This window comes from Thunnus thynnus, chromosome 18 (assembly GCF_963924715.1).
Source record: "Thunnus thynnus chromosome 18, fThuThy2.1, whole genome shotgun sequence".
Lineage (NCBI taxonomy): Eukaryota > Metazoa > Chordata > Actinopteri > Scombriformes > Scombridae > Thunnus > Thunnus thynnus.
Window position 1 is genome coordinate 2,181,451 of NC_089534.1, and position 21,419 is coordinate 2,202,869.

General features: G+C 39.2%; 1 protein-coding gene across 2 annotated transcripts in view; it reads left to right on the forward strand.

Annotated features, from left to right (window-relative positions):
* fam184ab (family with sequence similarity 184 member Ab) overlaps positions 1-21,419 on the forward strand; it is a 148,531-nt gene that overhangs the window by 76,684 nt on the left and 50,428 nt on the right. For both annotated transcript variants that reach the window (XM_067572611.1, XM_067572612.1), the window contains exons 10-13: positions 10,413-10,535; positions 11,695-11,856; positions 13,200-13,321; positions 20,351-20,501. In XM_067572611.1, coding sequence (XP_067428712.1) covers positions 10,413-10,535; positions 11,695-11,856; positions 13,200-13,321; positions 20,351-20,501 — 558 coding nt within the window. The remainder of the gene's footprint in view (positions 1-10,412; positions 10,536-11,694; positions 11,857-13,199; positions 13,322-20,350; positions 20,502-21,419) is intronic.

Below are 21,419 nucleotides of genomic sequence, written 5' to 3' on the forward strand. Positions count from 1 at the left end.
ACATTGGTAACAACAGGCCTGCTACCAAGGCCTACATACATGCCGTGTGGATACAATATACTCAAGATTTTAAACATGACAGGCCAATAACAATCCTACAAAAAGCCCTCATCTGTCACACTCAAGCTAGACTTTAACCCAAAATGTTCGGACGAGCTCCCATTTGCCACAAACTGGCTCAGAATCAGTGACAAAGGAGGGAATCACACATGAGTAAAGCTTTTAAAAATTAGATTAATTGTTAACTTAATATAAAATTGTAATATCAGTTAAATCGGTCATGAATGCGATGTATGGATGAAAGTGAAGTATGTGGTGCATGCAAGCAAAGCAAAACAAAACAAAACCAAAATATAACCCATCTGGCTGGTGGAGGCCTGGAAGGAAGAGAGAGAGAGAGTTTAACAAGAAGACACTTTAATAGGCTGGAGGCCTAAACTACCCAGGTGCAGGTAGTTCCCCGACGTCCTCTCCAACCCCGCCCACTGGCTCCTGAACCTAGAAGCCAAAGCGACCTCTTAAGCAAAAGGCAAAGGGGGACGTCACACTTTTGACTGGTTCTGTAGGTAAGGAAGTGTGTACATTTCTGTGGTCTTATGTCACATATTTTGATATTTGTCACTCTAAATGGTCACTAAAGGCATCATAAGTGTCTATTTTAATCATATTAAACTCAAAAATCTTTGAAACAAATCAGGAAAGTTGTGAAGTTTGGACATTTAAAAGGGTGCAGGACCTGATAGATGTAAATTCATAGTTGTTCTTGTGAGATGAAAACATTTACTGCACATAAAATGAGTGAAGTAATCAAAATTAGGACAAAATGATGGGGCGGGAAAGGAGATAGATGTGAGTTTTGGCTGAAGGATGTGACTCCTGAAGCCAACCGGTACACGACTGTGTGTGTGTGTGTGTGTTTCTCTAAAACTTCCAGCATAAATATTTTACTGCTACTTACTTAGAGTGTGGCCAAGCTAACAGGACTTAAGCTCATACATACCGTATATACACCCACTTCTTAGATGGCGCTTTTACGCTGCTTGTCTACTGCATATTCTATGGAATATATTTTTACTCAACGAAACGAGGTTTATCCTCCCGACTCAGCTGAAGTGGATTCAGAAAAATCAGTTCATGAGCTGATGTGGATTTCTCTTGAAGGTACTTCAAAGAAAACAGATTCATGTTTTTATTCCTGTGACCTTTAACATTTGACTTTTTTAAAAAAAATTTTTGAACATCGACCCAGAAAACCTAGAAATCCCAAAAAAAGGGGACAGACAAATCCTGAAGATGCATCAGTCCAGACTAGACTGTAATATTCACTGCTACCAAAAATATCAAATTCAAATAAGCTTTATTGGCAGATCAGAAATCTACATTGTCAAAGCAGTACAGAACATTAGAATACAATAACACGTAAATATAAACAATAATATTAAATACAATATAATAAAAGGCATTTTTTACAGATGTAATCACACAGAAACATTTACTACAGAGCTGATTTCTCTCAGATTATGACAAGACTTCTCCTCACATAGATAGGACAGTTTCTGAAGATCAGGGAGGTGCATAAATTCAGGATATATATGATTTATTTTTTCTCTTAAATCTTTATATTTGTCACAGTATAATAGGGCTGTGTGATATGATGATATATATATCGTTTTACGGTAGAAAAACGTATGTCGTTTCATTTTATGTTATTTCGTTTATATCATGGTGGCGCAAATCACACTCTTTACGGCAATATCTTTCGTCATTTGACGACACTTGACGACACATGTGAGGCAAAGGACGAAGGCAAGACGACATAAACAAACATGGAGGAGTCCAACGAGGAGCTCGTACCTAAGAAAGGGGCTATTTCTGTCGTATGGACGTGGTTTGGGTATGAAAAGTCTGACATGGACCAGAAAACTGTATTTTGCAAATTATGCCGCAGACCGGTCCCTTCGTCAAACTCAAACACCTCTAACCTCTTTTACCACTTACGCAAAAGTCATGTCAAAGAGTACGGGGAGAGTCTACAGATGAGAGCCATGAAAGTACAGCAGAGCGCTCAAAAGAAGCCCCAGACTGAGACACACCGTATAGCAAAGATTCACGGTCAGCAGGAGGATTCATGTAAAATGTAAGAAGAAACAGGCCTTTCCATGTGGTCATTTTATATAAAATATTTATTCATTGAATTTACAGAAAATGTGCTATATCGTGATATGTATCGTTATCAGGATATGAAATTACCTATATCATGATATGAGATTTTGGTCATATCGTCCAGCCCTTCAGTATAACAGGAAGTGAGATTCTGTCTCAACTTCTTTATGACAAAGTGAAGCCAGTCTGGCCTCCCTGGCTGTGTCCATAGAAACATACGTATCATTCTAAACTTCATATAGTTTATAATGTAACAAGGATGCAACTAATGATTATTTAGTCGATTAATCTCACAATTGTTTTCTCAATTGATCAATTAAACGCTTTGTCTATAAAATGTCAGAAAATAGTGAAAAATGCCTGTTAGAGTTTCTTAGAGCCCAAACTGACGTCTTCAGATGATTGTTTGATGCGTGACCTCTTCACTCTTTGTTTTTAAATGCATTTACTTTAACTTTCCTTTAAAACAGCTTTTAGTTCCATTCAGATCATCTTATTCACTCAGACACACTCAACAACCTTTTCTTTATTCCTCGACTCTTTGAAGAAACCGGCAGACGTAGTTTAAAGTTTAAAGCTCCATCAGACTGGAATAATCTGCCTCACCGACTCAGATCGATGACTTCTGTCCGTGACTTAAAGACTTCTTTGCTTGTTTACCTTAAATCTACTTGCTCTTGTTTTTGATTGTATTTACTTCCATTTGTAGTTTATAAGTAGACTCAGTACTCTGACATAATGTTGTTTGATCTATTCATTTATTGTATTTATCATTCGTTCTTTGTACAGATGACTCATGTAACAGATGTAGTGTGTGTGGTTTGGGATGGTGTGAGAGCTCTGATGTTTGTATGTTGGTTGTTTTGTGTTGTTTGATTGTTTAATTTATTGTCATTATTATTACTGATGTATTTTGTTTTGTTTAAATGCACAATATGTCATTTCCACCGCTAGGGTCTGAATCAAAACAATAACAAAAGACAGAGTGTGATGATGTCGTGAAGTAGTGTGGGATCATGGGAGTTGTTGTCTTCATTGTTAAACAACCAGCTTCTCCTGGTTTGGATTCCTTCAGTGTTTCATCGTTCATAAGGTTTTTACCAGGAGGCGAATTATCCACAGAGGTCTCCTCCTCTCCGGAACAAACAGACCTGGTGATTAAAACCAGTAAAAACACTGATTAAAGTAGTTTCACATTAAAAATCACTGTTTCTATGACGCTGTTTGGTGGACACAGGACGTCTGGAGGGGCTGTTAGCCAAGCTGCTGCTAACAGTCGCTCAGCTTGTTTCTTTGACAACTTAAGATCCAGACGTCTGATGACTGAACTCTAGATCTAAGAAGTCTATTGTTAAAATGTGGCTTAAAATAAAATAAAAATTCAATTTATGACAGAAATGAAACGGACTGTTACATTGATTAAATTACAGATTTCTCTGGGTTTGAACATTGTTGGAAACATTTGGGATAATGTAAGTACACAACTCAACAACATATATAACATAGGTCTAGTTGTTTTTAGACATTTTAATGTGGAAAAGTTACATATTGAGCCTTTAAATGTTGAGCCTGAGGAGATGGTGCATCTCAAAGGATTTATCCTCTCATTAAGTTTTCAAATAAAAAATAAAATAAAGAAACCAAAATCCAAAGATATTTGGTTTAATATCATTTATGACATAAAAAGCTGGCATTTTTCCTTAAAAAATGACATAAACAATTAATGGATGATCAAAAATGTTATATTAATAATTTTCTGTCGATCGACTAATTGATTAATTGACTAATCGTTGCAGCTCTATAACATTTTTAACTGTTTACACTGTGTCTGAGTGTTGTATTAGATTACACTGTATTTAAAGGTTCTGACCATCTATATATGTGTAAATTAGATGACAAAATATTAAAAGCATCTCTAAATATTCTGCAGTCCTGTGCAACAACACAACTTACAGCATCAAAATTTAAACTCATTCAACACAGAAACACTTTAAGTTGTAATCACAACAAAACTGAACATTTTAACTTTTACATTTTTAACTAATTTTATTGTATCCTGTTGCATTAGTCAGCAAGAAACAAAGAAAAAGAGGAAATAACAAAGATGATTTTCTAACATGTCCAGCTTTATGCAGCTATCCTGAATTTCCTGAGTGAGTCAGGTTGATGTTTTTATCTTCAAAAAGAGCAAATAATGTTTAAAACAGACAAACTATTCCTGTTAAATACTGACCAGCTCGTCACTGCAGGACAGAAATGAGTCAGTGAAGCTTTAATCCCTGAAGAATCTAGCAGCAGAGAAGGTGACAAAAAACAACATGAAGATGGTGTGAAAGGTCTGAAAACATGATCTGTTTACTTTGCCGTAAAATAAATACCAGTCTGAATCTTAATGTAGTATATTCTGTAACATAACTTCTAACTGTTCACGCTGTGTCAGAGAGGTGTCGGCCATTTTTTTAGGTTGACAGATTGTAATGTTAAAGTAGCCAAAGTACATCAGTTACTGAGGTGCAATAGATGAGAAACAAAACACAATAAATAAGTTAGTAAGTAATATATATGAGTACATTAGCAGTGCAAGTCTGATAAATACGGTACGGCAAGGTGCTGCAGTGTAATTGCAAAAACAAATATGGTCATTAAAAGGCGCCCTGTAGAGTTCTGTTTACATTCAGTGTTTCTCATCAATATGTAACATTTGTACCCTTGAGGCCTAACGAGCATGTTGTGTACATTTCCTCATAAACATTTGCAAAACCGGTGTTTGAATATATTTTTGCAACATTTCTTAGTGCATTACCGTCACCAAATATCAACAGTTATATAGAATATCACACTGCGCACGTACTTGTGCACATGCATGGTGGACATTGCTCCATAGCGCTACTGGTGGTCAAAACCTCCACAAGACACCTTTAAAGCTATAATATGTAATTATTATTACATAATTATTATAAAGTAACGGACCGTTTCATTTGGTCGCCTGTCGATGGCGTCATACCTCCTCTACCAAAGAGTAAACACGCACAAGATGCATACGGCGGCGCTGTGTTTGTCCGCTACAATGGCGTCTACCAAAGAGTAACTTACACACATACAAGATAACATCATCAGCGTTGTGTTGTATATCTTGTAGCCGGAAGAAGGATTTTAGTCATTGGACGTCTGGATCTTAAGTTATTAGAGAAATAAACTGGGCAAACGTTAGCAGCAGCTCGGCTAACAGCCCCTCCAGGAAGTCCGGTGGTCGCCAAACATCGCTGGAGAAACACTAATTTTTTTAGGTAAAACAGCTTTAATTAGTATTTTAACGATACGGATAATTCGGCTTCCGGTAAAAACATCCCGAACGATTAACACTGGAGTAATCCTATCTCAGTGAAGCTGGTTATTTAACAACGAAGACAACAACTCCCATGATCCCTTGCTACTTCACACCGTCATCACACTCCGTCTTTTGTTATTGTTTTGATTGAGACCCCTAGCGGCTGAAATTACATATTGTGTGTTTAAATGCAGACTGACTATACTGGTATGTAAGAATATAACAACATGAGGTATCCTAATGTTATTGATATGAATGCAGGATAATACAGAAATGTTAGATAGTGTTAAACTGTTAAATATAGTGCCTCCAATAAAACAACCTGCCTGTAGCACCACAAAAATCATGTCTTTGTTCTTCTGACTGGTGTTCAAATGGTGGCAAATACCCAAATCCCCAGTATGACATGTTTGTATCCGACATGAAACAGTGAAATTGCCCCCAAGGATTACAAACTGGGCCTTGAGAACAGCTTAATGAGCCAGAGGTCTAGCTGTTCCAAACCACAGCCTGCCACTAATTTGACTGCGGCCGAGGCGTACAGTTCCACCAGTCTGAAATAGCCTCATGATGATGCCTAATCTCCACAGAGTCCTTTATTCCAGTCACATACAGCCATGCGAAAGCAAGTGATCAAGTATTCTCTTGCATCAAAGTTGCATAATGAGGACGTGTTTTAAAATATATTCCACTGTAGACCCGATCGCAGCTGACAGCTACATTAAGAGAAGAGCGCTATGCATTTCCATAGTTATTAGATATGCATTGCATATGCGGACTGCCTCCATTCTGGCCCTGTGTGATTCTCATGGCCTCATATTCCCTCCCACCGTGTTCAGATCTGTACAGTAATTTGCTTTTGTTCACTCCTGTTCATGATTATGCTATCAGTGTTGGTGCAGAAATGTCCAGATTGAGGGAGTGACAGGGAGGAGGAGGAGGAGGAGGAGGAGGATGAGGGGGAGCAGCAGCAGCAGCGGTTCATTCACTCCTCGTTCACCCACCGCTGCTGCTTCAGTCATCTGTTTAGCTTCTTTTCTGCAAAACGACGGGGCGGACTGATGAGAACAAAAAAGCGTCTTCATCCCTCTATTCTTTATCACTTGATTCTTTTGTCTGATCGAAGTTTCATCAAGTCTAGTTAATCATCTTTTCTTTCATCACCTCCATTCTTTCATCACTTTAAATTGTAATGAGAGTTGTCTGAGAGAAGGCTGGGTCTGGAATTTAAATGAATAGGTCTGCTCTTCCTCGGTCTCGCCCTCTAAATCGAGCCGCGAGGCACGACAGATATTCTGATATGTCATATTAGATTTCTCTCCACCGACCGGTGGCCAGAAAACTCTGTTCTTGATATGATCAGACTGATGGGAGTCACCCTATACTTCCACAAATTCTATTTTTAATACAGTATGTTGAAAATATTCTGTATTTTTTAAATATATGTTTTGATTAAGCTGAGATGTGGTGCATGGCAACAAAGTGACATCAACAAATGTACACCTCACATACCGCAGCATCTCAGTCTCACTATAGAAAATGTACGCTGGCAGGAAATCTTGCATCACAGGGTTTAATCAAACTTTAAAGCACAGTACATGTTTTTCAAAATGTATAAGCAGTGAAGAAACAACTGAAGCAGTTGAACACAAGCTTTTTCCTGCATCTGATGTTTATTTAACAAGACAGACATTCAATATTACAGTCATTACTTGACCATCTGTAAAAATGTGAGGTTTTCTAATAAACTAGTAAATCTCCTGTATAGTTTAAATAGTCATACTCTCCTTCCTTCCTCACAATACTTTATTCACTGTAGAAAATGCAGAACAAACTGTTTAAAGGTGGACTAATCAGTTGTTTTAGTATCTTTCAGCTCTTTGTTTTGGTTTTACAGACCACAGCTTCACTGGTTTGGGTTTCCAGCAGCAAGCAGCTGTTTTTAGCAAAAAAAGCTCTGATAGTGTATTCAGACAGGATTTGAGGCACATTTTCACCTTGCGTCATTTGTGCGAGTTATACCACTGTTTATTTGCCCCAAACAGCTGTAAGCTAGCTAGCAATGGACACACCGTCTGTTTCTGTGAGTGTTTCTGTGTTGTGTTCAATTCAGCTTTTGACTGAATTCACCAGAGACTCCAGTTCTTTCTGTTATTTCCCTCCAGTCTTTCCCCTTTTCCTTCCCTTCTTTGTACATTTATGAAGTACATTCATTAAACCTTGGGATGCGCAAATTTCTCGCTCAAGTTGAAACATTTTTAACACTTGGACATACAAACACAAACATAGTGGAGCATCTATCAGTTAAAAAGCCTGATATTATGCTCAGGAGTTGGTTGAGACCAAAACAGAATGAAAAAGAGAGTAAATGTTTGACTTACATTCATCAGGTGTTCAGAAACATGACAGCTAATGAATGCTAATGTTGCTCCACATCTGATGGGTGTGATAGGCAGTTTAGAAAGATGTTCAGCACAAGCGTGTATCTCCGTGTCTGAAAAGTGAAGCCAATGCAGAAGTGCCTTAAACCTGCATTCTCTCTAATGGCCAGCAGGGGGCGACTCCACTGGCTCCAAAAAGAAGTCCGTTTGCATGGAAGTCTATGAGAAAATGACCCTACTTCCCACTTGATTTATTACCTCAGTAAACACTTTCCTAACGAGTTTATGGTCTCAATCGCTAGTTTCAAGTCTTCTTCAATACAGCATGATGCTAACTTTGTAAATTATGGTCCCATTTAATTTAAATTTAACAATGAAGCAGGGTATGCTTTGGGGCGTGGCTATGTTGTTATTGACAAGTTGTTACCATGGAAACAACATTGGTTGAGTAACGTAAACATGGCATAACCCCAGATTCACAGAGTATAGGCATAGCCGACAATATTTCAGTGTGTTTTCAGTTCATGAAAGTTAATTGTAACATTTTGTTTAGCATTTGGCTGAACTAAAAGACCCTCTAAGGAGTCGAATGTTCAGTTTTTCCAGTAAGTTAATTTTGTTTTAATAGTTTTAAGTCAGTTTTTCGCTAGCAAAAATTAGCATTAGCATTATCACAGTTAACCATAGACTGCAAATGCTCTGTGGGTCAGCTCCACCCTCTCATCCAAATATGGTCTCTTCTGGCTCCAAAAATCCAAGATGGCGACAGTCAAAATGCCAAACTTAAGGCTTTAAAACGCAAGTCCACAAACCAATGGGTGACGTCATGGTGGCTCCATCCATTTCTTTATAAAGTCTATGGCTCGGCATAACAAGTTTTTGTTCTGCTGCTCCAACAAAAACAATTCATGCTGGTTTAAGTATTACTTAAGTATTACAACTAAACTAACTAAACTAACAAAAAGTTATCACAGCAGGTAAAACAAAGCATTGAGTTGGTGGATCCTCCTACAGTACAACAGTCAAAGCAACATCTTGAAAGAGAAGAGACCAAGGAGTTGATCAATTTTAAGATGTCGGTCTTTAGTGTTTTAAGATAGCAAATTACTCAGAGTTCTGATTTTGTCATAAACATGTTTCACCATTAGCAGCACCACAAGCAAGCAAATTAAGCAAGCTGAAGAAAAAGTCTTAGCAAGGGCAAGGAGGCTCCGGGCGAACAGTGGATCTGAGAGATCTTGCTGTGGCTTGGGCTTTCATAATGGCTGGGTGGTAGGCAGGTACAGAACTAGCACAGTGTTGGCTTTTTTAAGGCTTGCATCAGGGTAGTAAACCTGATGCAAGCAGCCACAGGGCACCAATAGAGAGGGAGAGCAGAAGTGGGCTCATGTGGAAGTGTTTGAGGAGCTGCAGAGTGTACACTGAAGCATGTTATTGAAATTGTTTAAACTATAGATGCATTTTTGTGTCAGTCAGTTTCCGCAGTTATTATCCCGCCGACAGAGAAACTTTCCTCACTGTGAAGCCCCATTCATTTTTATGGAACTGTGTCACAATAGTCAATGAACTAAATGTTTTTTCTACAGCGTTACAAACTCCAGCCTCCTGTGTAATGAATAATGGTGGCAAATTTCATTTGACATTACAGCAATTTCCCTCAGCTCTAATTGTCCTTGGAAAGCTGCAATCATTGCACACCATAACAGAAATCGTTCCCCATTCATCAGCAGACATAATAAGCTTTATCATGGTAACAATGCTGGAGCTCTTTCTCTTCTCTGTCAAGGACAATGGCATTGGTTGAAGTATTTTTAGAAATCTGCACAGATGAATGCAGTCGATATAATGTCAGACAAAGAGGAGAGAGAAGCAGGGTCGAATTCTGCATTTATATGAAGTATTAGAATTTTGCGACCTACCACTGTCCTAGGCGATGATTTTTATTTCATTTGTTTAATTTACCTTGAATCAAAGCTCTTCACTACTGCATCATGAACACACCCGCCTCCTACTGTATGTGTAACAGTGTTATTTCAGGACTTTTGTGTTATTAGATTGGACAAAATCCAAGAAAGCTTGATGTTTCAAACCTTGCTTTGACTGTTACTTGACATAAAATGAACTGACTTGACCTCACATGACATGCTTGACACAAGAGTTTAAAGTCGTATTTGGTCTGTAAGATAATCTGCTATAAAGTTATTTGCTGAGTGAACTTGATGTTTAGTCTTGAAGATGTTTTGCTACATCAGTTCTGGTTCTGGTTTAACAGAACTGATGAAGCCTTTTGGATAAGTAGTGACATGTCTGTAGGATCAAACAGCAAGTCCAGTTTACTTTGTCTCATTACCTTTTATGACCTGCGTGACTGAGAATAATCATGCTTATGCACTGTTACTTGGTTTCTAATAAAAATGAACGCAACTTTACTAGCGAGTGACGTGGATCGAGGCACAAAGAAATTTATATTTCAGTTGACGCACTTGATGGCTTTTATGGGTTGTTTTTGACAGATTTGTGTTTCTGACTGGTTTCTGCAGGAACTGGAGCAGCAGTTTGAGAAGGAACGCCTCTCACTGGAGGAGCAGAAGACGCTTCTCAAGCAGCAGCTGGACGAGATGAGAGAGGAGCTGACATCCAAACTCACTGCAGCCAATGAGGAGGTAGAACATTTAGAACGTAAAATGTGTTCCTGACTACATAAAATCAGTAATAGCTTTGAAATAATATGCATATTTGAAACCATTTTAAGATGTCTTACTTTATCATGCATGTAATGCCTGAAATCTAGTTTTACAAACCCAACATGCATTTAAAAATGTTAATTTTGGTTGTATCATTTGAAATGAATTAATCATTCACTATACTTTTAACCTCTTGTTGGTAATGTCACCTCCAAAACTTAGTCTGAATCCTTAATAATATTTGCGTTTTGAATGTTTAATAGTATTTACCAAGTGAGAGATGAAGTAAACAGTATTTTCTTACCATATTAGCATCTGAAAAATGAGATGAATGTCACTTCCAAGTGTGTAGCTCCCATCTTCCTAAGAGGACACACTAAAATATACAAAATAAGCAATTTGGAAAATAAACTGTCTGAACCCAAACTGAGCCCAAGAGATATACTGTAGCTATTTAACAGTCCAAATGTGGCAGAAGACCTAATTGGCTTATAGGCCTCTAATTATGTTATTGATAACAGTTATTCCTCTGAAGCCTCAGCTGAATGAGTCTGACTGGTTTTTAAACCAAACCCTGATTGTGCCTGAAAAGACAAGTTTTAGTAAGAACTTTCTAAGAGTGAGCTGTAAGAAGATAATTTAAAATGTAACTTGTTCCAACCTGCAGAATTAAGTATTCTAACTTTTGTTGTAGTTTAAAACTGAATGGGAGTCAAACTTTTTCTGTGGTCTTAGTTTTAAATGTTGAGCTTTCATTTCTCTCTTAAAACAGTGTTTTTCTGTGTATAAACCTGCTGCCACAGTGTGTTTGTTGCTGTTGATTGTGTTCTCCATGCACATATTTTCTAAGTAGTACTTTTCTTTTAAAATGAATGGTAAATGAATATCTGATGCATTGCAGAGCTATCTTGCCACGTTGGCAAAAAGTATATGGGATTGGCTCATTTAAAAATCAGAAATAGAAATGGGTATTGAATGCATTTTTGATGGAAATTCCATCTCGCTGAGCATAAAATGCTGATGTGGTTTCAAGGTTGCTGCCGCACAGCCTGAAGTGAAACAGAGCAGGGGCTGTGGGTGTAGTTTATTCTCTAACTCTGGCTGTCTGGCTGTTTGTCCCCGTCTCTCCTCCCCTCAGGTGTCTCGGCTGCAGGAGGAGGTGCAGCAGGGCGAGCAGGACATTGGAACCGCTGAGGGACAGATCTCCACGCTGAAGGAGGCGCAGGACAAACTGCTGGAGGAGCTGGATGCTACCAGAGCCCGACTGAGGGAGACAAGCAACCTGCTGACTGCACTGCAGGTCTGCACACACAAACACTTATTTATCCCGCACTTTTGAGGACACTCGATCACATAATGCAGTTCTTATTCCTAGAACTCTAACCCCTAACCCCTAACCCTAACCCTAACCCATAACCCTAACCCTAACCCTAACCCTAACCCATAACCCTAACCCTAACCCTAACCCATAACCCTAACCCTAACCCATAACCCTAACCCTAACCCATAACCCTAACCATAACCCTAACCCTAACCCTAACCCTAACCCTAGCCCTGGCCCTAACCCTGGCCCTGACCCTGACCCTATAACCCTAACCCAGGACCTAACCCTAACCCTAACCCAAGACCTAACCCTAACCCTAATCCTTCTAACTACAGAACCCCGACTCAAACCTTTGTAATTCTAACCTAAACCGTAATCCTAAGTCTTAACAGCCCATTAAAGATGTTATGTTCTCTTTTTAAAAATATCCTCACTCACAAGTTCTCACATAACACACACCACTACTGCTTTATTAGGGCTGCAAATATTACATTATTAATTCATCAATTGTTTTATTACTCTATTAATTGTTTAGCCTAGAAAGAAGTGGTAAGCCAGACACCAAGGTGACATTATTGAATTATTTTTTCCCACCAACAGTCCAAAACCAAAGATTATTTAACTTGGAATGATGCAAAACAACGAGAAGCAGCAAATCCTCACCACTGAGAAGTTGAAGCCACTGAATGTTTTGGATTTTTCCTTCCAAATCCAAATGATCATTCAGTTCTCAGAATTGGTGCCAATTCATTTTCTGTAGAAAGCAGTGAAACTATTTCTAGAATATAATGTGCCGTAGAATTGGTTTTGACCAGAGTGGGTTTCAGAAGGTCTTCTGTGTCACCACTGCTTTTGGATCAAAACATTTTGTGCTGGCTGTTAGCAATGTCAATCTAAGAGGCTTTAACCTTTTTTCACGCTACAAAAAATCCAAAAAAAGTCCAAATGTTTTCAGACTTGCCTACAGACCTGATTTGTGTCCAGGCGGAAAAGCCTATGAAGTGGCATTTAGACTGTGATAGCACGCTCACACTGTCTGTCTGTGTCTGACTGTCTGTCTGACTGTCTGTCTGTCTGTCTGTCTGTCTGTCTGTCTGTGTCTGGATGTCTGTCTGTCTGTCTGTCTGTGTCTGGATGTCTGTCTGTCTGTCTGTCTGTGTCTGTTTGTCTGTGTCTGTCTGTCTGTGTCTGTCTGTCTGTCTGTCTGTCTGTCTGTGTCTGTCTGTGTCTGTCTGTCTGTCTGTCTGTCTGTCTGTCTGTCTGTCTGTGTCTGTCTGTCTGTCTGTCTGTGTCTGTCTGTCTGTCTGTCTGTCTCTCAGGGAGAGTTGGAAATCCAAAAGCGTCAGCATGAAGCAAAACTCATCTCTACCAAAGAAGAAGAGAAACTTAAAATGGACAAGATGGCTCTGGAGCTGGAGCTCAAATGGACCGAAACCCTCAGGTGTGTGTATGAATGTATGTGTGTATGTGTTTGAGTGTATGTGTGTGTGTGTGTGTGTGTGTGTGTGAGTGTGTGTGAGAGAGAGAGTGAGAGTATTAGAGACAGAAAGAGCGAGTATCACCCACTCTCTTTGTCTTGTCTTTGACCAAAGACAGAGCATGAAATTGGGATTGGATGGGAAATTAAAGTCTTTCTGTTTCCCTGTTTCCGTTTCCCACACTCACTAGAATACACACACACACACACACACACACACACACACACACACACACACACACACACACACAGGTCATCTAGCTCATAATATTGACCGTGACAAAGCATTATCCTTGGAGAGCCCAATCTCATGTTAAAGCCCCGCAGCTCAAAGTCTCTATTTCGTCCACAGATCTTTTGAAGTGTTATTATTTAAAAACCTCAAAGAATGAAATTGACTGTTTTGAGGTGTGAGCTGATGTACTTTCACACAGTAAAGACGGCAAAATCCAAATGACTCTTATTAGATTTTATCTCAGCATTAAACAGTGTCTAAATGGTCCAAACCTCAGAAAGTTTTCCTACTTAAAAAGATTTTGTCCTTTTGATTCTGAAGAGACAGTAAACAGCTACGAATCCCTGGATACTCTAATACTGTCAGATCGTCTCTATTTATAATTTCACATGACTTCTTTTATGACAAATGATTTTATTGATTTTAGTGTGCTTACAGTACCTCAGCTTACTTTAACTTCACATAGTGATCTCCTACGTTTGTTGCTTTCAATCACAGGGGGATGAGCAGACATATACAGTAAATATGGTCATTAATTATGCAGCTAACCAATGAAGGGGTGCAACACCGCCAAAAAACTGAGCTAGCAGTTAAAGGGTTGGTTCACCCAAATTAGAAAAAAACACTTTTGTCAGAAACACTGCCCCAGTTACTCTGGATAATCCACAGAACACACAGTCAACAATTTCATAGGGACTATTTTTGTATCGACAGAAAGTAGTTCCAATGAAAGCTGTTCAAACTTTACTGTTTGGTTCAGTGTTATGGCTCCGATCAACCTCGTTTCCAGCAGCAGGCAGCTGTTTTCACCAATAAAACCTCTGATAAAGCCACTGTAAGCTACCTGCTCAGCACCAAACAGCAGACAGATACAGTTAGCGACTATCTGGTGGACACAGTGGAGCATTTAGTCGATGAAGAGCCAGATATTTGCTGGTGGCGACCAAAACGGAGCTAAAATGCGCTGATTGGGTGGCCAGAAACACACAACTCTGAATGAATACTAATGTTGTTCCGTGTCTGCTTGTGTAAAATACTTTCCCCCAAAGTGGCCAAAAGAATAAAGTGAATAAATCACAGATGTGAGTAACACATATGAAACTGCTGTCACCTCTAGTTATTCAGGGTGGCAGCAGACATCTCAGAAAGTATCTCATATCCTGCTTCTTTTTTGTAGTTTTTGTGAAAAGACCCTTAAATGATTTATGGGAGAATTTAGTCCCCTGACTGCCAAAACAAACACTTCTTGTTCGTGTCAAACCCACCGTTACTGTCAAAATAAAGTTGTTATATTCTCACTAATGTACTGAATGTCTGAGGCGCGGTGACTCGATATCTTCTGACTGATATTTCTCCTCTTCTGGAGTTTTACTGGTGTAATATTTCTCTTGTTTCTGGATTAATTACAAGGCTCAGTTTCTGTGTGTGCTGCTTTACAGATTCTCTTTACTGTAATATTCAACAAAGATTCTGAGCGTCTTGTGTCCTAGCGGTTAACACACACAGACCATATTCTGTGATCGCAACGCCATCAAACACTTCTCTCCTCCACGCCATTTCCTGTCTGTAACTCTACTGTGACAGATTTCACACTAAAGGCAAAACGTCAGAGAGAAATCCAACAAAGATTTCATCTGTGAGCTGCTTTCTTTCATCATATGCAACAGAAAGCTAAATGTTGGTGATTTCAAGATGTCTGCTGCTGTAGTCTCCTCTCAAGCACTTGCTCATTCTCAACCGGCTCTTTTTAAAGGTCGCACTTGACGTTATTTAATGTTTTTAGCCTTTGTGCTCTGTCGGAGCCCTCAGATATCTTTGTGCCGACAAAGATCTATTTTCTATTACTTCATTCCACTTCTTGTAATCCAAACTCCAACCTCACCTTTTGTTTAAATGTAGCCGACACTTCTGGATACCGGAGTGCTTTACCCGTATCATCATATCTGTCCCACAGAGGCCACTAATGACCCATTTAGATTCACAGAAAATGGGTAAATGCAATGTGGTCAAAGCTGAAATTCAAGACAGATCAGGTCATATGTGTTTGATATAATCACTTAAAAAGAAACAAGTTTAAAAAGGCACAACAGCAACAGAAAGCCAATATGTATCAATAAGTCCTGCATGAAATAATGAAAGAATTGACGTTAAAACACCAGGAAGCAGTTTAGGAACCTTGAGCTTCCTTCTCCTCTTATCTCCAGATTCATCACAACCTAAATCTGTCAGCAGCTGCTCTCCAGACAGTTTTTATCTTTTTATACCTCCCAGAAGTATGACTTTTTTTTAACCCAAGTATTTGTGGAGACAAGCTTCCTTTTACCAGGGACCTACATCACCAATCATGTAAATTTCACCTGCTGTACACAAACTGTTTCAAGCAGTAGGAAACAGAGCTTCTAGCCTCACACCGTCCACTATTTTAGCAAATAAAAAGTGACAAAAGCCAAACACAAAGGGAAATGATATCACACGCAGCGATGGAAACAATAGTGTGACATTAATGACTCGAAACAGCAGCTTCAAAGACAGATTAGAAATGTCTGTTCTCATTTATTTGTCTGCTGTGCTGACAAACTGACTGTGGCCAGTTGGGTTTAATCACTAATAAATCTCAAGAGTCATAATAAAAGTGGTTCTTAAAAGTTTGTGGCTACTGTAGAAATAACAAAAAAAAAAAGAAATATGATCCTCACGCAGCTCTCTGTCCTCTTCATTAGCTTTCATTCACCTTCTTTTGTCCTTTTGCGCAGAGCTCTTTATTCTCTGGAGAACGTCTGTTCATTTGGTGGTTGGGGTGAGTACACTGTGTGAACCGCCTGAATTAAGGAGGCTGGCTTTAATCCCTGTTTCACAGTGGAAACAGACGGTTTCTCTGTGATAGCATAATCATGGAAAGAGCTCTCAGGATTACCAAATGAACAGAAGAGGTTCAGCGGATCAGCAGACTAAGGCTCAAACTGTATCATGTTAGTTTGTCCTGGTCACACAGGAGGTCTTGTAGAACATATAAAGGACGTCTTTTACCCACTGATCCGGTCAGACTATGGATTTGATTTTTAATTGTATGTCTAGTAGTGAACATGTCAGTATTTACCAAGCGGAAACCTCCGGGGCTGAAAAATAATCCAATGAGGAAGTGCCAAAAACTGCAGTTCCTTGAATGACCACTTCAGGCTCCAAAAGCGAGTCAATCCCCATAGACCCCTATGTTAAAATGCCCAACTTTACAGCAGAAATAAACACGTTTACAGCCTGGTACAAAAAAAATGGTTTTGGTCTCTGTAGCTAATTTCTCCTTTCATGACAACTGTATGGGGGGTGAATCTTTTTATAACTCACCCGTTTAAATTTTATTAAACTGAAACTGAAAATACAGGCTGTAATAACTGCAGATAATGTAATAAAAGCTGATAAGTTAATGCAATAACAATATTTAGTCCATAACATAACATTTTTTAGTATATTGTGATAATGTATTACTTTATGACTTAGTAAGTATTTTAAATTTGTATTTTTGAGCATTTTAATGCTTCAATCCAGCAACGACACATACAAACATGGGTTTATACACCTAAAACCATGTTTGTGTCCATGCAGCCTTCAGGGTTCAGTCCAGACCATAGACTGTATAAAAATATGGACGTAGTTACCGTGACGTCACCCGTTGGTTTCTGAAGAGCGGTTTTGAAGCTCAAAGTGAGCCGCTCTGGCCGTCGCCATCTTGGCAGTACGTGACGCTGCCTAACTCCCAGCCAATCAAAAATGGGCAAAGAGGCGGGCCGAATGGCTGAAACAAGCCACCTAGCGGCTGGCGGACCTGTCACTCAAAGCAGCCATGTCCTTCATTATGCAGAACTTTACGGCTTGATAAAATTTAAACGGGTGAGTTATAAAAAAAATTCACCCCCCGTACAGTTGTCATGTAAGAGGAAATTAGCTACAGAGACCAAAACTGTTGTTTGTACCAGGCTGTAAACATGTTTATTTCTGCTGTAAAGTTGGGCATTTTAACATGGGGGTCTATGGGGATTGACTCGCTTTTGGAGCCTCAAGTGGTCGTTCAAGGAACTGCAGTTTTTGGCATTTCAGCATTGGCTTCATTTTACAGCCCCGGAGGTTGCCGCTTGGTCCAGACAGTACAGGAGGTGGATGGGAAGCCAGTGAGGGATGATGTGCTGCCTTTGGCACTATGCTAACTCACAGTGAGGTTCCTAACCAGGAGGATACAGCCAAGGGAAAAAAAGAACAAACTTCGTTATCTTTTGACGCTCACTTTAAAAGCTTTCAAGAGACATCATTACATCATTTTCTAGTTTCTCTATTATGCAGCCGTACCTGCCGACAATAACATCTGAAAATCCCTCCATCCATTATCTATACGCGCTTATCCCGCACCGTAATGTACTGGAATAAACCGTATTGAATATTGATGAATAAGGTATGTCAGATTAGTTGCAAACAGTTTATTTTAACCCGTAGTGAAACACGTTTTAAAGTTCAACTGAAACACAGTTTGTCGTCTCTTTCTGCCGTCAAAAATAATATCAAAGTGATTTTAAAGTATTGTCAGTAGAAAGGAAGGAAACATGAATGCGGCTTGTTGTCGGAGGTCTGTAGCTTGTGTTGTGTTTGCAGGCTGCTATGATAGGAAGATTATTTTACTGCTTCATGCAACACAGTTTAAAATGAACCATTTGATTGGTGTTATTGACCCAAATAGACAGAAAATAAATGTCAAAGATAGCAAGTGTATATACTGTATATATATATATACATATATATATATATATGTATATATATATATATATATATATATATATATATATATATATATATATATATATATGTATATATATATATATATATATATGTATATATATATGTATATATATATATACATATATATATATATATGTATATATATATATATATATATATATGTATATTCTGAGGCCAATAAATTCACATGTATTTTAGATGAAGACACTAACGACTGGCTTTTATCTGTGGCATAGGGACACACATATACATGTACACTCTTTATCTCAGTCCGTATGCATAATTACACACACAGATACACACCTGAACTGACCATGTGTGCTTCAGAACGTAACATATGTCATCGCGCAGGCCAATTATCCCACATTTTATCTGGATATTCCTTCTATTTGACAGTTCCTTCAATTCTCTGCTCATCCATCCGCTCTCCGTCTGCCCTCATCTCTCTTTCTGCTGCCCAGCAGATGCTATAGAACAACGCTTATTAGGAAGACCAGAGACTCTTTGAAGCCCAAGGCCTCTGTGTGTGTGTGTGTGTGTGTGTGCGTGTGTGTGTGTGTGCGTGCGTGCATGTGTGTGTGTGTGTGTGAGAAAGAGGGAGAGCACTAGTGATGTCTGTGACTGTGAGTTTTAAACTGAACGAGGACATGAATGATGGCACGTGTCAAGTGTGCTGCATGATGAACGTGACTGTCTGGTGTGTGTGACTGCGTGGCTGTGTATGTGTGTGTGTGTGTCTGTGTCTGTGTGTGTGTGTGTGTGTGTGTGTGTGTGTGTGTGTGTGTGAGCCCTCCGCCTTCAGTCTGGCACTTGCTGGCTCTCAAAATGACAAGAAAAAAAAAAAGTGTTTTCCTGGATACTTCATTTAACAGCTGCCATTTCAACTCCCACACAGCTATTACATTGGCTGCACACACACACACACACACACACACACACACAGCCATGCAAAGAGCTGTTAGCGGCGGTGTTAAAGAGCGGCGGTCGCTCAATAGATGCGGTGTTGAGGTCTGATAAAGGACCTTTATTGTTCCCATAAAGCCGATAATGAGAGTTCTGAAGCAGCTTTACCTTTACAGCAATGTTCTGTCTGTTGTGCTTGTGAGTCATAATAAAAAACACAATAAGAGTATAAAAGTTGCCTAAAAGAAACACATATGTTTTATTTATATTATCCAAAGCATACATAACGTTTTTAATTGATTTCTTCCAGGTAGCCAATGGATTCAGGTAACAGCAGCATTCAGTTTATGTTATTATATGATGAAGTTGCAGAAAACATTGTGAGAAGAAACATTTGAAAGTACTTTCAAAATAAACCTAAAATAATGCTTTTAATGTGACATCCTACTGCAGATAAGCTAACCAGAAGGAAAATATGCTGCTGTAACTGAACCTGTTTAACACTCAGTTTCAGATTAACAAAAAAAAAAAAAAAACATCTTTTGCACATTAATACTTTTATCAGTAACCGTGCACAGCTTCTCTTCCAACAGTACTTTGCAAAGGAAGGATGTCTCAAATTCTGCCTCCTAAAATAAAAAAGAAGAAGCTTCCTGATAAGATATTAAAGATGTAGAAAGGTGTTTCTGGGGTTTTACAGCAGCTTTATACAGAAAAACTGACAATAAGCTGTTTTAAAAGCGCTCAGAAGATAGTGGGAAATGGAAAATTCTGTACAACTGAAAGCCCTGTTGATTATCTGAAATACACCAAATAAAGATAAGCTATATATAGTTAATAACATTTTTTTTAAATTTGAGTCTACAGGCCTTGCAGTAAATCCAGAAACCTTATTATTTTGGATAATATAAGCAGCCTAATGTGACTTCACGTCTACATAATCATTCTCTGGTCCCGAGTATAAAGGCATTGACCTTCACTCTTCTTCCTGTTGGACTTTTTTTTGGAAAGTTTGCAGCTTCAAATGCATTAATCATGCAAACAAATATGTGTCATGTGGTGTCATGTTGTAGGCAGGAGTGTAAGAAGCTACGTGAGGAGCTGAGAGAGGACCACGAGGAGGACAAGGCCTCCGCGTTATCTCAGCTGGCACAAAGCAAGGAGCAGGAACTGAGCAACGCCAGGGAGAGCTGGCAGAGGAAAGTGGAGGACCTGCTGGAACAGGTAGGACTGTTGCCAGTGAGTGTGTGTTTACATGTGTACTGTGTGTGTGTGTGTGTGTGTGTGTGTGTGCTGAATGCCTGGGTGTCGTCCAGCCTGCCTCCATGATGTGAAAAAGAATAAAATGACACTGTGCTTTGTGTATTTTGACGCCTTCAGAAGTTAGAAAATCTGGATCATGAGTGTAGTTTTCCACCCATTTACAGGTTAAAGATAGTTTTAATGAACTTGGGCTGCTTATCTCTCTGAACATAAGATACCAGACGCCTGCAGCTTGTAGTCGAATGATACCAGGAGTAAAAGAAGTCAACAGGGAGCGAGAGAGAGGATGAGAAGGGCAATAAGAGCAACCGCCTCCCTTCAAAGCCTCATGTCGCCGCTGCAAGACCTCCTGTCGATGCCAGACTGACTTATTTCCTCCTCACACTGGTGCACAAACTCATTCACATTCTCATTATTTGAGCCGGAGCGAGGGCCGCTGTCGCTAATGACGGCTCCGGTAATATTAATGTAGCGTGACTAAGCTCTAGCTGTGGTCATCGTACACACACAGACAAACACTGTCAGTTGCTTTATTTATATTCATTTCCCCACGCACGCCGCCTGTACATCAGCTGGTGTTTGCCTTCGTGCTCGCTCTGTCTCGTGGTCCATCAGCTCACATTCAGTGATTAATGTGTCTGCTTCACGCCTCGCAATCAGCTGAAACATATTTATTTACTCTAATGTCAAATCAGAGCAGCAGTCGATCTCTCGACTGATGCGCACTGACAGAAAAAAATGTTGTTTGAGAATCAAATGATGGCGCAGAGGATTTTTTTAATGGTCTGTATTTTAATAGATTATTATGTCAGTGCGTCTGATGTCTCTGATGCCTCTGATGCCTTGATGCCTTGATGCGTGAGCAGATAAAAATCAAAC